The sequence below is a fragment of the Hyperolius riggenbachi genome, chromosome 1 (genome assembly GCF_040937935.1).
Source record: "Hyperolius riggenbachi isolate aHypRig1 chromosome 1, aHypRig1.pri, whole genome shotgun sequence".
In the NCBI taxonomy this organism is placed as follows: domain Eukaryota; kingdom Metazoa; phylum Chordata; class Amphibia; order Anura; family Hyperoliidae; genus Hyperolius; species Hyperolius riggenbachi.
In genome coordinates this window covers 604850629-604866608 of record NC_090646.1, presented here as the reverse complement: position 1 = coordinate 604866608, position 15980 = coordinate 604850629, and the positions used below count along the sequence as shown (strand labels likewise).

General features: G+C 44.8%; 1 protein-coding gene across 2 annotated transcripts in view; it reads right to left on the bottom strand.

Annotated features, from left to right (window-relative positions):
• IPO11 (importin 11) overlaps nt 1-15980 on the bottom strand; it is a 604534-nt gene that overhangs the window by 443036 nt on the left and 145518 nt on the right. For both annotated transcript variants that reach the window (XM_068249679.1, XM_068249671.1), the window contains exons 10-11: nt 5063-5255; nt 2561-2713 (exon numbers count right to left, since the gene is read on the bottom strand). In XM_068249679.1, the coding sequence (XP_068105780.1) occupies nt 2561-2713; nt 5063-5255 (346 nt within the window). The remainder of the gene's footprint in view (nt 1-2560; nt 2714-5062; nt 5256-15980) is intronic.

The following is a 15980-nucleotide window of genomic DNA, read 5'->3' as shown; positions in this document are numbered from 1 at the left end:
ATTGTGCTGTTACTCCACAAGGCCGCAGAATAGATATCAAGCTCGATGTACAGACTTCCAGTCCTTGTGCGGTAAACATCGAGTGTTTTCATATTTCCTAAAGGTAAACAATAGCCAGGGAACAGAAAACAATGTTGTCCTAAGAATAAGGGAACAGGTCATTGGAAAATTGAATTTTCCAGTGCATGTGCAGTAAACACTGTGCTTGTCATGCTATCACGTGTTATTGTCAGCTTATAGCAGGCGATGGGTTATTGATCCATGCTGGGTGATGTCACATTTAACTCTTTAGTGGCTAGTATAAAATAGCCAACACGGGCTCCAGAGCCCACTTCCAGTTTCTACCTTCTAGCTTCAGACTTCACTTCTACTTTCACTTTAATTCTAGTCATTTTCCTGTATGCTGTATATACGCTAAGTGCAACTAGCATAGATGTACCATAAAGGAAAGCCTGGTCTATTCACAAGGGATGGACCAAGAGCCGCAACGCTTAAGACAGACCGATTGCTTTGCTGAGGTAGCGAAGAGATAAGATTGCTGAACACATCTGTATATCTGTTTTCCGAATAAACTCCTGAAACTTTGCAGTTTCAGAGCAGTTCTACCTCCTGTGCTGTTGCGAGTGTCAAGTTATCACACTTTCTGTGATATGGTGCCAAACAAAGGTGTAGTGTTGTTGCCCATAGCAACCAACAAATATTTATCACAGTCCCTTGGAGTTTACTAAAGGGATACTACCGTATACATGCAAAGTTCAAGACACTGTACAATCATGACATCCAGCAATACAAGTACAAATACATGCATAGTTAAAGTAACACTGAAGAAGAAGAAAAATAATTAATAGAACATTAGTAGCAAAGAAAAGGGTCCTATATTTTTTTTTTCAGTTATAAAGTTTTTTGTTTTTTTTCTATAACATTGCATCATTCTCTAATATTTGCAGTTTACACACTATACTCTGTATTTTAAACTATGAAAAAGATCAGGAAAGTTTAAAGCGTCATTAGCTCTGCAATAAAACTTTAAACAAACAAGAAACAGTGAGCACCAGGCTGAGATAAGTGCTTCAGAAAACAGCACTGTAGACGGCCCAAGTTGGGTCGGAGAGCCTAGAGAAGCTCTTTTGCATAGATAACAAGTGACATTTCTTAAAGGGACTCCGAGCTCTGCCTAAAATAAAAATGTTCACTTACCCGGGGCTTTCTGCAGCCCAGTGCTGGTCGGGACGTCCTACGCCGGCCTCCTGGCTCTTCTCCCCACAGCTGTCCATATAGGGCTGTCCGGCGGCTCCCCGGGCGACACTGGCCGAGTGTCGGGGCTCCTTCTTCCGCAAACCTCATCAATGACGCCGCACGCCGGCCTCCTCGCGTCATCATGGCGGCCGGCGTGACAATACGACGCATGCGCGATTAAATCGCGCATGCGCCGTACTGTCACGCCGGCCTCCGTGATGACGCGAGGCGGCTGGCGTGCGACGTCATTGTTGAGGTTTGCGGAAGAAGGAGCCCCGACACTCGGCCAGTGTCGCCCGGGGAGCCACCGGACAGCCGTGGGGAGAAGAGCCAGGAGGCCGGCGTGGGACGTCCCGACCAGCACTGGGCTGCAGAAAGCCCCGGGTAAGTGAACATTTTTATTTTAGGCAGAGCTCGGAGTCCCTTTAACTCTTCCTGTACTGGAAACAATGAGACTCGTATCTGTGCTACTTATATTCTATTTCTTAGCTGTGCTACACATACAAATCATCATATCATAAATTTATTTTCATTCAGATTCCCTTTAATGTGTGGATTAAGTTATCACTAAATATATGGCAAATTGCAGCAAAGTAAGGAACAATAGGAGCAGGTCCTGCCCTTGAGAGCTTACACTCTAGAGGGTAGTAGGGTTAAAAAATGGGGAAGGAGACACAGGGGTCAGTGGATAAGGCAGTATCTCTCCAATGCTACCTATAGAAAGTTATAGGCTTGGTTTGTGGTACTTATTGTTTTTTCAAATAACTGTGAATGAACTTGGCTATTAAAGCAGCAGGGACAGTCCTAATATCCCAGGAAAAAGAAAAACACATACAGAAGTAAATACTTGCTCTACTTACATAACACATGTATTGTACTGTCCTCGTTTTGATTTCAGTGAATTTTATACAGTAAATAAAGAGAAAACTGTCTCTGGCATTTTCCATTTTTACTACTTCTGACTGCTGTCATTTGCTCCATTCATTTTTTTTCTTCCAGAAACTGCACGGTCATATCTAGCTTACTTTGTAAATACATGTGAGCACAGCATAGATCATATTTTCAGCAGCTTCACACTGAACTGCCCTCAGCCAATCAGTGATGTGCAGGCAATGTACTAGAGTCAGGCTGACTGAGATATTTATTACAGCAGAAACATTTATGATTAGATTGGAATGCTTGCAATGCGGGGTCAGGTTCCAGACTGCATAATAAACACAAAGCAGTGGGTAAATGGAATTTGTTTTTTTGTGGCTGACAAACCCGCTATAAAATAATTGATCCTTGAAGATAGAGTAGTAAACGGTAACTGCGATGCTCTTACCAAATCCTTCTGGATCCTCCTCCCACATGGCTCTCTCTTCCTCACTGAGGACAAAGTAATGTGTGACGAGCCTGCGGCATATCTCCGTCAGGGTGGGGTACGTGAAGAAAGTAATTTTGATTTGGTGAGCATTGATCGTTTCTGGTTTGCTGTCTGAAAAATAAAAGAGAGCCAATAAAAATAAATAATAATAATAATAATAATAATAAAGCATTGTTGGCCAGTCATAAAACCAGTGCCTAAAGGTAGCCAGGCATTTCCGCTCTACTCTGAATATGCCCTTCCAGTAAGTTCCATCTGGCCTGTACTGGGAGCTCCACTGACAACACACAGAGATCAGAAGGATGCTAGTGTCTCCATCTCCATATTTAAAGGAAACCTGAAGTGAGAGAGATATGGATGCTGCCATATTGGCGTCCTTTTAAACAATACCAGTTGCCAGACAATCCAGCATTAGTAGTGTCTCCTAGAGACCTGCAGCGGGTCGGGTACCCGCGGGTAACCCGAAATGCGGGTCGGGTTCGGGTACCCGAATTGATTTAAGCTGCGGGTCGGGTGCGGGTAGCGACTTGCGGGTGCGGGTAGGGTTGCGGGTAGCGGTCTGCGGGTGCGGGTAGCGACTTGCGGGTGCGGGTAGGGTTGCGGGTAGGGTTGCGGGTAGCGGTCTGCGGGTGCGGGTCGCGGGTAGCGAAAGCAAGCTAAAAACCTTCTTTAGCTTTGGTTTGTGTATAAAAATAGGTTTTATTAACTCTACAGCTCCCCAATGTTACTTTAAAGTTGCACTTTAAGAAAATGTAAAAAAGCAGGTCGCGGGTAGCAGGTCGGGTAGCGGGCCTGCGGGTCGCGGGTCGGGTAGCATTTCTGCGGGTTCGGGTTGGGTTGCGGATATCAAATTCACCAGAAAGCGGGTCGCGGGTCGGGTGCGGGTAGCGGGTCCGGGTCGGGTATGAAAAAGTGAACCCGCGCAGGCCTCTACTCCCACAGCTGAAACAAATATGCAGCCAATTTTGTCAGATTTTTTTTCAGAAACTTCTGGTCTTCATGCTTGTTCAGGCTCTATGGCTAAAAGTATTAGAGCAGCAGGATGCCAGGCGATTGGTAAAGTTTCAAAGGGAAAAAATATGGCAGCCTTCATATCCCTCTCACTTCATGGTCCCTTTAAATGGCTACTTCATGAAGCAACACTAGGATTGTATAAGAATGACCATCAAAGGCTCAAACAGAGAAGACACCCAGTGACTGATCTTCCTGACTTTACCTACCTTCAGTTTTCATCAGAGTATACCTTGACCCACCAATCTTGGTCTAAAAATAAGCCAAGAGCTAAGGCCCACCGTTTAGCCAAACCTCCCATGTGCCGCTGTCACCTCATGCAGAGTGCCAATTTGCAGTTGCCGACAAGTGCTTGTGTACCAGTCCTTGCTCCGGCTTGCTTCCTCTACTGACATTTATAGCTTTTTAACTGTCCACTAGAGCTCCAGGCAGTCACGTGACCGCAGTGAGCCTGGAGTTGTAGTGGCCAGGGAACCTTAAGTGACTGTAAGATCCCCAGTTTAACTTGCCTAGGGCTTCCTTCAGCCCCCTGTAGACATTCCTCGTCCCTCCTGTCCCTTCAGCCGCTGTCAGTTCCGAAAAGCTGCATACCGGGCCCCGTGCTCTTCGATCGTGTTCTGCACAGTTCGAAAAAACTGCAATTGCACATGGACTGAGCGCTCTGTGATTGATGTGCGCTCAGCCCTAGGAAGAATAGTGGAAAGACAGCGAAGGACCAGGGCGAATATAGGGGGGGCTGGAAGAAACTATAGGTATGTTAAACTAAGGACCTTACTGTCACTTTAGGTCTCCTTAAAATTTTCAGGTTGGAATTATTTGCTTCTCGTTGATCATATGTATTGGCTAGTGAGGACATCCATCTTGTTTGAGGACTAATGCTGGGTGCACATGATATGTTTTTCCACTCGATTTTTCACCGGATCGTGTTTTCCCCTTGATTCTGCACTCGATTCTGCACTCGATTCTCCTATCTTCTGCTCATTTTTCTTTTTCCATTCACTTCTATGAGAAATCGAGCGCAGAATTGATCGGAAGGAATATCGGACATGTCGAGAATTGTCTATCAGATCTATTTATCGAGCGGAAAAACGTATCGTGTGTACCCAACATAACAGAAAAACTAAAAGGCAGGACCTACCACGAATACTGAGGAACTTCCTCCTCGCAATCCCAGCAAGATATTCATTTGCATATCACTCTCTCATATACAGTACGTGACTCTGTCATACAGATTTTACTGAACATAAGCTCATATTATGTATAAACTGATGTATTATTATTATTAATATATGATTTATATATATAAAATCTGATTTATAGTTTATATGCACATTCAATCCTGAAGAAATGATACAGAAAAAGTGGGACATCCCTGTTCTAGTCTTTCCTCGCTGGATTCAAAAGTACCGTACATTACAGTTCAGCTTTAATAGAAGTAAAATCACGTACCTTCAAAGTTTTTTGATGGCTTATAGGAATCATTTTTCACAATCATCTTAATGAGTCTCATGCAGTGGACTATGAAACGTTCAAACACGATTCCGTCTCCGGCCTCTGTGAAGACATAGCTAACGGCAAACTCCAACGCTTTCTGGATTAAAGGAATAAAAGAAAATGGATGCTGGTCCAGGAAATCTAAGAGCTAGAGAACAAAAGAAAAGAGAGTCAGCATTCACCTAGTGTTAACAAACACCCAAAAAACAGACTGAATTTCAAATGAATAACTTTAAAGCGGACCTGAACTCGGAACTTTCTCTCTGCTATAAAAGGTAAGCAACAGCATAATAACCTTTAAAGAGGAGCTGTCAGCCACACTATCTCAGAAAAAAAATATAAGTAGATAAATACTTTCTCTACTTATATAACATATGTATTGTACTGTCCACATTATGATTCCTGTGAATTTTATAAAGGAAAAGTAGAGAATCCTATTCTAGACAGTTTCCATATTTACTGTAACTATTTTGAAGCCAGTTATGATGTAATATCCGCCCTTTTAGTCTCCTCTGCCTGATTTGCCCGCCCTTCACTATAGAAAGTGCATTGTTTCAGCCTGAGAAATTTTGGCCAATCAGAGAGGAACAGAGGTGTGGGAGGGGAAAACAGGAGGGAAAGAGGCTTCAGCCAATCAGGCTGCATTAGTTAAGTCTGAGGGGAAGTAGAGAAGCAAAAAAAGACAACCCAGCATGCCCTGCAACTTCTCTTTTGTGTACCAAATTTTCTGTGTACCAAATAAGAGTCATGTAAACTGGGGAATGATAATTTATCAACAAGAAAAGTAATAGTAACTTTAACGTTTGGATTGCCTGGTTAGCATCCTTATTACTAGTTTACCAGAGAAAAATAAAGAATTGATTTTTGATTTTATGCCCGACAGTTACTCTTTAAAGAACAACACTTCTTTCTTACAGCTGATACGAATCTGGCAAAAAAAAAATCTGCAGTGTCTGTCTACTTCCTGCTTTCATGGAAGCAGACATATTGTTAACATCCCGTGTTTACAAATTAGCTGCTCTGCCATGGCAGAGGAGATTCCTGAGCGGACACACATATTTTAACCTTTCATCTCTTCACATAAAAGCGACATCTAAAATGTGTAAGTATGACTTGGATGGCATGTACTTTTCCATGGTTTTGTATGTAATCTCATGTAGTTATCTTCCTGCATGGTTGAGCAGAAAGTCTTGCTGCCCAAATACAATATGGCGGCTCAGAGTACTTGTAGAGAGATAGATGTAAACACTGCAGTCTTTATTGCCAAACTTGTGCTGAACAATTTCTGATGGCAGCCGACCAATGGACATGTAGAATGGACTTATGCTTTCCTGTGGACCCATTCACATAGTCCATATACCTATATACAGGAATGTACATAGCAACCTGCATGACTATAAGCGGGTACTGGATGGGTTGGCATATCAGAAGATATGGTATGCTTTGTTACTGCTACTAGAATGGGTGGAGTGCACCAGGTACACTAGCCGCTCCGAAAGGTCTATTTCAGTGTGAACCGACCCTTAGGCAAAGGGCACACCACAGATTGCTAATTGCTGTCACAATCGCTCCAGCGGCTTTTTATACAGTGATTTCAAGCACTTTTAGATGCCATTTTATTTTAGTGCTAGTGATTTGTAAAGCTTTCCATTTTGTATTTAATATATTTATTTTGGTTTAGGTAGTAAAATTGCTTTTGTACAGCAATTGAATCACAAATGCTTAAAAAAAATGCTGCAGGCCTCGCAATTGTGATTTGGTTTCACCTGCATACACTTTCATTGGCATAGTGCTTTTTTGCGATACAAAAGTACAGTTGAAATGACTATAAGTGGGCCTTAGTCACTGATTCAGAACAGTATACAGATCTGGCATTCTGAGTCAAGTCACGCTTCAATGATTGCATCTTTATTGCATACATTTGTCTAATGCTACATATGCATTTTAGATTCTCCTCTGCCAACAAGATTTCCTAATTATTCTGGCCAGAAATCTAAACTTTACACTTGTGTTCCCTGACATTGCTGGTCTCCCATAGTACTCTGCCTAGGCAGATCTCTATATCCCCAGTCTCTTTTGTTTCCCGCAGAAACATCAAAGAAAATGACTGCGGTTTGGTGACACATTTTCTCCTCTTCATCGAGCAGTGCAAGATATACGACTGGGAGCAGAAGCTGTACAGTAACGGCTCCAAATCTACAAAGGAATCAAGTGTATATGTAGCTTTATAAACAATGAAAAGAAGATCAGCATTGATGATGATGTTATCCATTCAGTCATATCCGACTCTTGGTGATTCTATGGGTTAGCTCTCTCCATGCTGTCCGATCTTGTACCATTTCTGCCAGTTGCCTTAAACTCAATCCTGTGTCAGCTTTGATGGTGTCAAGTCGTGTTCTCTGGTGGCCTTACACGGCTCATTTATTTATTATCAATCGAGCCGCTGATGGCTCGATTGATAATATCCGACAGGTCCGATTGCCCGCCGGATCGATTCCCCGCTCGATACCCGCGGGCGGACAATAGTGGGGAATCGAAGCGGAAGATAAGGAAGCGCCAGCGGGGACGAGCGCAGAAATCGATCCGGACGGCCGCGGGGACGAGCAGGGACGCGGCAGGAGTCGCTCCGGCGGATATTTGAGCCGCCAGATCGCATCGTGTATTCCCAGCATAAGGAATTTGATCACATCACGTGGCCAAAATATGGGAGTCTTAGTCTGGTGATCTTGCCTTTCAGTGACATGTCTGGTCTTATACGTTCCAATACTTCTTTGTTCGTCCATGCTTTCCATGGAGTGGAAACCGTTGCCAGCACCACAACTCGAAGGAGTCGATCTGTCTTCTATCTGCTTCTCTTAGGGTCCAACTTTTGCAGTCATACAATTGTGGGGAAAACAATGGCATGAACCAGTCTACATTTGGTCGTAATGCTAATGTCTTTGCTTTTCCATACTTGGTTCATGCTTACCATCGTGTTTCTGCTGAGGGTAATTCGACATTTTATTTCATGACTACAATCCCCATTTCGATCGATCTGAGAGCCGAGGAAGGTGAATTCCTGCACCATTATATACTGGCAATTAGCATTTTTAAAGTAAACCAAAGCTGAAGATATAATAAAAACTGATACGTAACCGCTGCTTCCTCCAGCAGCATAAACGTGTGAGTCCCTCGCCCTCCTCCCGCGGACTGCCGCTCAGCTACGATCAGCCCCGGTAACTGGCTTAGTTGTGTCAGTCCTGGTCTACTGCGCGTGCACAGGAGGTCCGCGCAAGCGCAGAAGACCCAAAATGAACGTGACTGAGAAAGTTACCAGAGCTGATCGCAGGCTGAACGGCAGGCTGCAGAAGGGGGGCAAGGACCTAAAACATGTTTATGCTGCTGGAGGAAGCAGCGGGTAACTATCAATTTTTCTTATATCTTCAGCTCAAGTCATAAACACAAATAGATATTTTCGAGAGTCTGCAATTTTTCAGACTAATCTATCTTTGTAGCTTGCACACAAAAGTGTGTTCAAGCTCTATCTCCAGCATTCAGAGATAAAAGAACAAGCTAGAAACCTGGAAAGCAGAGTGCAGAGGCTCAGCAAATTGCAACACAGCGACTGATAATGCTACAAGACAAATGAAACTAAAACTTCTGTGTTTCCACACGCCGCAATTCGCATCCCATGTCCTTTCCCATAAGGTTCTATTGAAATGGGTTAATAGATTTTAGCCTGGCCAGATTAAGATCAGCACACTCTATATTTTTGTGTTACACTTATAGCGTTTTACAGTTTGCTCTAACAAAAGAAGGTTCCCATAAAACAAATTCTCTTTTAAGAAAGTCAGACCTTGAAATAAAATTCACAAGACAAAAACTGTTAACCTTGACGGCAAAAGCCTTTCAGTGATAAATATCAACCGAGAATAGAAGATCAAGTGCTTCAGAAAGGGACATGTTGTATTTTATTAGTGTGATAACCTTGGAGAAGCGAAAAAATATCAGCAGACTGTTACTGAACGGAGGAAAGGGTTTTATCCTGTGGCAGAGGTCGGCTGTACTCTGATTCTTCATTTCCTCATGGTATAGCAAAACTCGATGTATGCACTTGACCTGCATTATTTTGCCCACCCCCATAATGCGTGCTTGTCATAACCTGTGCTCTTGGACAATGCTTTACAGGGAACCTTAAAGTGGAACTGAAGATTGCCCTAAAACAAAGAGTTTCAATTACCTGTGGCTTCTGCCAGCCCCTTGTAGCCGTCATGTCCCACGCTGGTCCTCAACGATCTTCCGTTCTCCCGCCGCCAGCTACTTTTGTTACCGCCGACTTGTAAGTTGACGGCAACAGCGTCCGCAATAGCGTCCTGCGCCTATGTGCAGGTAAGCTAGCTATAGACACCATAGTATAGGTAAGCCAGGTCTCCAGTATAGATAAGGTAGCTATAGGTGCCATAGTATAGACAAGCCAGCTACAGGTGCCACAGTATAGGTAAGGCATGTATGTGTTCCCAGTATGGGTAAGCCGATCTCCTCTCCCTCCTCTCAATCTGATCCCCCCTCCCTCCCTGGCGATCCCCCCCAGTGCTGTTAGATGAGCGGGCGTAATACTACTCACCAAGGCTCTCTCTCCAACGATGACGGCGCACTCTCCTCCCCGTACAGCTCCAGGCTACTGTTTACAGTACGTCATCAAGCCGCGTTCCTGTACTGTAATCAGTAGTCCGGAGCTTTATGTGGGAGAAGAGTGCCCGGTCATCGCTGGGGAGAGAGCCCCGGTGAGCAGTACTACACAACCTCATCTAAATGTGCTGTGGGGGATTGCCAGGGAGGTAGGGGGGATCGGAGTGGATGGAGGGAGAGGAGGGAGGGGGGGATCGTACAAAAGGGAGGGGGGGGATCGGAAGGGAGGGGGGATTAGAGAGGAGGAAGGAAGGGAGGGGGGACATTTTGTTGCACTGCTCTGCTCTGCCGACTCCATGTCGGCTTCCCTGGGACTGATGGATGTGGGTTGGCACACTGTAGGTAGTTCAGTTCGCTACCCACAGTATGCTGACAGGCATCAATCAGTCCCAAGGAAGCCGACAGAAGCAAAAAAAAAAAAAAAAAAAAGAGTCAGCGCAGAAGAACAGCTACAAATCTCCCTGGAGGCATGGACGGGCCTGACTCGTCAATGCCGCTTTCAGCAAGTTTTAGCTGGACGAGTCAGGCTCGCCATTATCGATAGGGAGGTCAATAGTAGTATTAACCCTTCAAGTAAACACTCTGGCTTTATTTTTTTAAAGCAGTAGGATCAGCCATACTATGCCAGGGGAAAAAACACATATATAAGTAGATAAATACTTGATCTACTTACATAACACATGTATTATACTGTCCACATTTTGATTTCAGTGAATGTAATATAGTAAATGACGAGAATTCTGTTCCTGGTGGGGGCCATGTCTTTTGCCCACAGTTAATGCTAACTCATGATGTCATTTCTGCCCTTTACTTTTTTCTTGTCTCCTCCAATCGCTGAGTCACCTCAGCCTTGCTTGTAAACACAAGTGAGTAGGGGATTAGGTTTCAGATAAGCAGCTGGCAGGGAAATAAAGGGAAGAGGAGGAATAGATTATAGATAAAAAGAACCCCCAGCATGCAATTCTTTGGCAACGACTACTAAAGGGCCGATGTTCATTAAGTATGTGATAACTCCAAATCATAACAGCAGAAAAAGTTTTGAAAGTTTTGAATGCAGGCTTAGCATCTTTATCACTTAATACACTCCGACCAGTTGCTGTTGAAATTAGATTTTTATGGTGATGATACCGCTTTAAGTATTGACTGGTTAGATCTTTTAGCAGTCCTGGGAATTCGAAGTTGCTTTCTCCAAACCCACAGTTCAACAGCATCAATTTTTCTACACATGTCCTTATTTATAGTCCAACTTTCACAGCCATATGTTACTATATGTTATCCATAGCTTTAACCAAATGAATCAGGAGGAGGAGGAGGAGGAGGAATGTCTGAATACCACCAGAGATAAACACGCATCTAATCTTGTCAGATCTGACAATAATGTCAGAAACACCTGATCTGCTGCATGCTTGTTCAGGGTCTATGGCTAAATGTATTAGAGGCAGAGGATCAGCAGGAGAGCCAGGTAACTGGAATTGCTTAAAAGGAAATAAATATGTCCGCATCCATATAACTCTCGCTTCAGTTTTCCTGTAACTTGCGGTGTTAAAAGGATAAGTACTTATACAAATATATATATATATATCTCAAACAAGATAACTGAGCCTCAAATTCTCATGAAGACCCAGTGGAGAAACACAAGTGAACCATTTGATCCATCTTGACTCGCACTGGAGAAGTACCCCGTTGCCATCCCTTGGTAGCGGTGCAATCCAGTCAATCACAAACCGGAGTAGCTGTGCTGCTGTGGGTATTTAACTCTGTTTAGATTATACAGGGTCAGACCTGAGAAAGGCCAGTTTCCCGTGGTCCAGTGTTAGTCATGGAGAGAATCTGAAGACATAACAGTTGATTAGGTGATACCTTTAATAACTAAAGGTGGCCACTAACGGTCCAATTTCTAGCGAAAAATTGTTTGAGCGATCAGAAATTCTGATCGGATTGGTTGTAAATAAGCTCAGTTGATGGGCAAAATGGAATATGAACGATTATAAAAACAGTCATCCGAATGGATTTTCGTTGAACCAAAATTTGGATTTTCTTGTTGGTTGTGATAGATAGAAAGCAAAGATTGGTTAGTTGATAGTGTAGTGAACAATTTCACTTCCGATCAGAATTTCTGATCGCTCAAACGATTTTTCGCTAGAAATTGGACCGTTAGTGGCTACCTTTACTGTACAAGATTTCTTTGCAAGCTTTCGAAACCAAGTTTTTTCTTCAGGCATCCTGTGTAATAAAACCCTAACTGTCCCTGCGTCATCCTTCTGTCCCTGTGTCTCGTGTGTTTTGGGTACTGCACATGTGTAGGAGTTGGTACAGAAGGACGACAGGGCCAGGAAGTGCGGGTGGACAGCGGCGGACGGGTGCGCGCGCGGCAGGTGCGTGCGCAATGACATGCGGTGGTGCCGGTGGTGGGAGAGAACTACGGCCCGCTGTTAAACGGGCTTAGGTCTACTAGTGATACAGAATTTGATCAGAACTGCACTGATCCAGTTCTGTATCATGCCAGAAGAAGCTGAAAGGACCACTATTGCAAAAATCGTAAAATTTTAAATTCATGTAAACACATACAAATAAGAAGTACAGTATATTCTGGCGTATAAGACTACAATTTAACCCTTGAAAATCTTCTGAAAAGTCGGGGGTGGTCTTATACGCCGGGTGTCTTATATGCTGGGAGATACGCGATGTGCATACACGACATGCTGATGATTAATTACCGGATGCTGGAGATTCGGCGGTCGCACAGAGTATGAAAGAAAGAGATCGCACTGTGCCAATACAACACGCCTCTTCACGCATCAGATCTCGCTGCTGAGGACTGTAGTGAAGTGGCGCAGGCACACATGTGTGAGATCTGAGTGGCAGAGAAGGAGGTAAATAAGATACAAAGGCGGGAGAGACAGGTGAAAGAGGCGTGTTTTATGGGCACAGCGCAATCTATTCTTCCATACTGCTCTGATAAACAGGGAGAGCTGACCAATCCACTTTAATAAAGGTAGAGCTGACCAATCCACTTTAATAAAGGTAGAGCTGACCAATCCGCTTATGGAGAGGGATAGTTGACCACAGGGCCGGCCCTAGACTATTTGCCGCCTGAGGCAAAAAAAAAATTTCCGCCGCCACCGCCCCCCCTCCCCCCCCCGGTGGGGGGCGCACTCTGGGGGGCCGCCGAGCTGGAGGGGTAGCTGGCAGGACGGGGGTATTGGGCCTAGCGGTGGGGAGGGGGTCGTACCCCCCCCCCTCGCCTGGGTCCCCCGAACTGCGCTACCCTCCAGCCTTAAATACAAGCAGCCGCTATGTGTAAGAGGCACGGGCGGGGAGGACTCACCTCTTCCTCGTTCCAAGCGTGCGCTCCACTGACGTCACTTCCTGCAGCGTTGCAGGAAGTGACGTCAGTGGAGCGCACGCTTGGAACGAGGAAGAGGTGAGTCCTACCCGCCCGTGCCTCTTACACATAGCAGCTGCTTGTATTTAAGGCTGGAGGGGAGCGGAGCACGGGGGACCCAGGCGAGGGAGGGGGGGGGGGGGTCCGACCCCCCTCCCCGCCGCTAGGCCCAATACCCCCGTCCTGCCAGCTACCCCTCCAGCTCGGCGGCCGGCTCCCCGCACCCACGGACGGGCGGGTGCCGCCCCTGGAATTTTGCTGCCTGAGGCAAAAGTTTCACTCCGCCTCATGAGCGGGCCGGCCCTGGTTGACCAATCCAACCAGTTAATCACCTGTATACTGTTATATACTGGGTACCACAGCACCAGTATCTGTTAATACATAGCACAAGCATATGATTTTTTTAAATTTTTATTTGGTCTGAGTTGGAAGAGGGTAGTCTTATACGGCGAGTATATATCCCAAACTATATTTTAACAGGAAAAGTTGCGGGGTCGTCTTATACGCCCAGTCGTCTTCTTCCAGAGTAAAATGAAGGGAGGCTGGCCTGCATTTTTGAATAATTTCTTTTCAGGGTGTGTCTTTATAAATCATAAAGGTTATGCTAATGCTACATACACACTTGAAAGATTAATGAAAGATCACAGACCCATTTTACCCCATTACATGTAGTATGAGAGCCATATCTACACAATCTATTCTATTGAGCTGAACTCCCCATCAGACAGAAATCTTTGCAAGATTCTGTACACATGCAACAGAACAGTATCTGCAAAAGATCAGTTCCTGCAAAATGCATTCATCGTCTATAACAAGGGTCCCCAAACATTTTGGGTCGAGGGCCGGGTCAACATACTTCAGACTGCTGAGGGACCGGAGTATACATAAAATGATGTAGAAGTCTTAAGGTGCGTACACACATGCGACTATAGTCGTTTGAAACGATCGTTCCCCGATCGTTTCAAATGGCGATCGTTTAAAAAAAAAGCAGCCAACGACTATTAAGTCTAACGACGGACGAGCTAGATCGTTAAAAACGAACGATCTAGCTTGGCGGATTTTTTCCAACGACGATCGTTTGCAAGAGTAGTACATCGTTGGAAACGGTCGTTCGTACTAGGCTTGACATGCGCATTTCACTATTTCTCCATGAAACTTTTCATTTTTATGCGCAGGTGCAATAGTTGCTTTTACGAGATCTAACGTTCGTTCTAACGATCTGATCGTTAGACACCTTTTAAAACTAACTTTACTTAGGTATTTCTTTCATCAATTAAAAGCTCGTTCGTCGTTGACAACGAACGATCGTTGTCGCATGTGTGTACGTAGCTTTAGCAGGCCAGGCAGTGAAGCATACCCAGGTGACAACCTCCAGCTCAATTGATGTGGAATTTGATTGGAAACCAGTGAATTACTGCTTTCTGGCTTCCATGTGGATGGGTGGTGCCAGCACTGCTATTTTTTAGGCGGACCCCCAATAATTAAAGATGTAGCTGACCGCATATATAAGTAATATATTTTGTGTGGTGGGTGCCTTAGTTTGAGGACCAATGGTCTATAACAGTGATGGCTCACCTTGGCACTCCAGCTGTGGTGGAACTACAAGGCCACATACACATATCAGACCATAGTCTTTTGAAAATGAAAGATCACAGACCAATTTTACCCCCTTCCATGTAGTATGAGAGCTATACCCACATAGTCTATTCTATGGAGCTGAACTCCCCATCAGATAAAAATCTTTGCAAGATGCTGCACACACAGATGCTGTACAGACACAAAAGATCAGTATCTGCAAAAGATCTGTTCCTGCCAAAGATCCATTCCTGCAAATTGCATTCATAGTCTATGAGATCTGCAGATCATCATACACACCTTGTTTAACTGACATTCATCTGCAGATCAGACAATCATCTGCAGATCTGAAAATCCATCCTGGTGGATCTGATCTGCAGATGAATGTCTGTTAAACAAGGTGTGTATGATGATCTGCAGATCTCAGACTATGAATGCATTTTGCAGGAACGGATCTTTTGCAGGAACAGATCTTTTGCAGATACTGATCTTTTGCATGTCATCAGCCAGGGGCGTAGCAAGAAATGACTGGGCCCCATAGCAAAAAAAATTTAATGCCCCCCCCCCCCCCCCCCCCCACAACCTTCCAACCCCACGGACCTCCCACCCAAACATTCCTCTAGGACCCTCCACCCCAACAGTCCCACAACCCTCTAAGTACAGTATAAGTAGCCAGGTCTATAGGTGTCCCCAGAATAGGTGGCCAGGGGTAGAGATGTCCCCAGAACAGGTGGCCAGGGGTAGAGATGTCCCCAGAACAGGTGGCCAGGGGTAGAGATGTCCCCAGAACAGGTAGCCAGGGGTAGAGATGTCCCCAGAACAGGTAGCCAGAGGTAGAGATGTCCCCAGAACAGGTAGCCAGGGTACAGGGTCGGTTCTAGACTGGCACATATGAGGGGGCAGTCAAAAATGGTTAGGGGGCAACATGTTCGTGGCCATGATGTCATGTGGGTGGGGCTAACTAATGTAGTTATACTAGCTAATGTAGTTACATAAAAAAAATATGAAGTAAATGCACATAATGAGAGACAGCGTTTCCCCAGTAAACGCATCATAATTTAAAAAAAAAAAAAAGTCCCCCGACTCGCACGGGCCCCCTGTGGCTAGGGGCCCCGTAGCAACGCTATGGTGGCTATAGCGAATGCTACGCCACTGTCTACAGCATCTTTGTGTGCAGCATCTTGCAAAGATTTCTGTCTGATGGGGAGTTCAGCTCCATAGAATAGACTGTGTAGGTATGGCTCT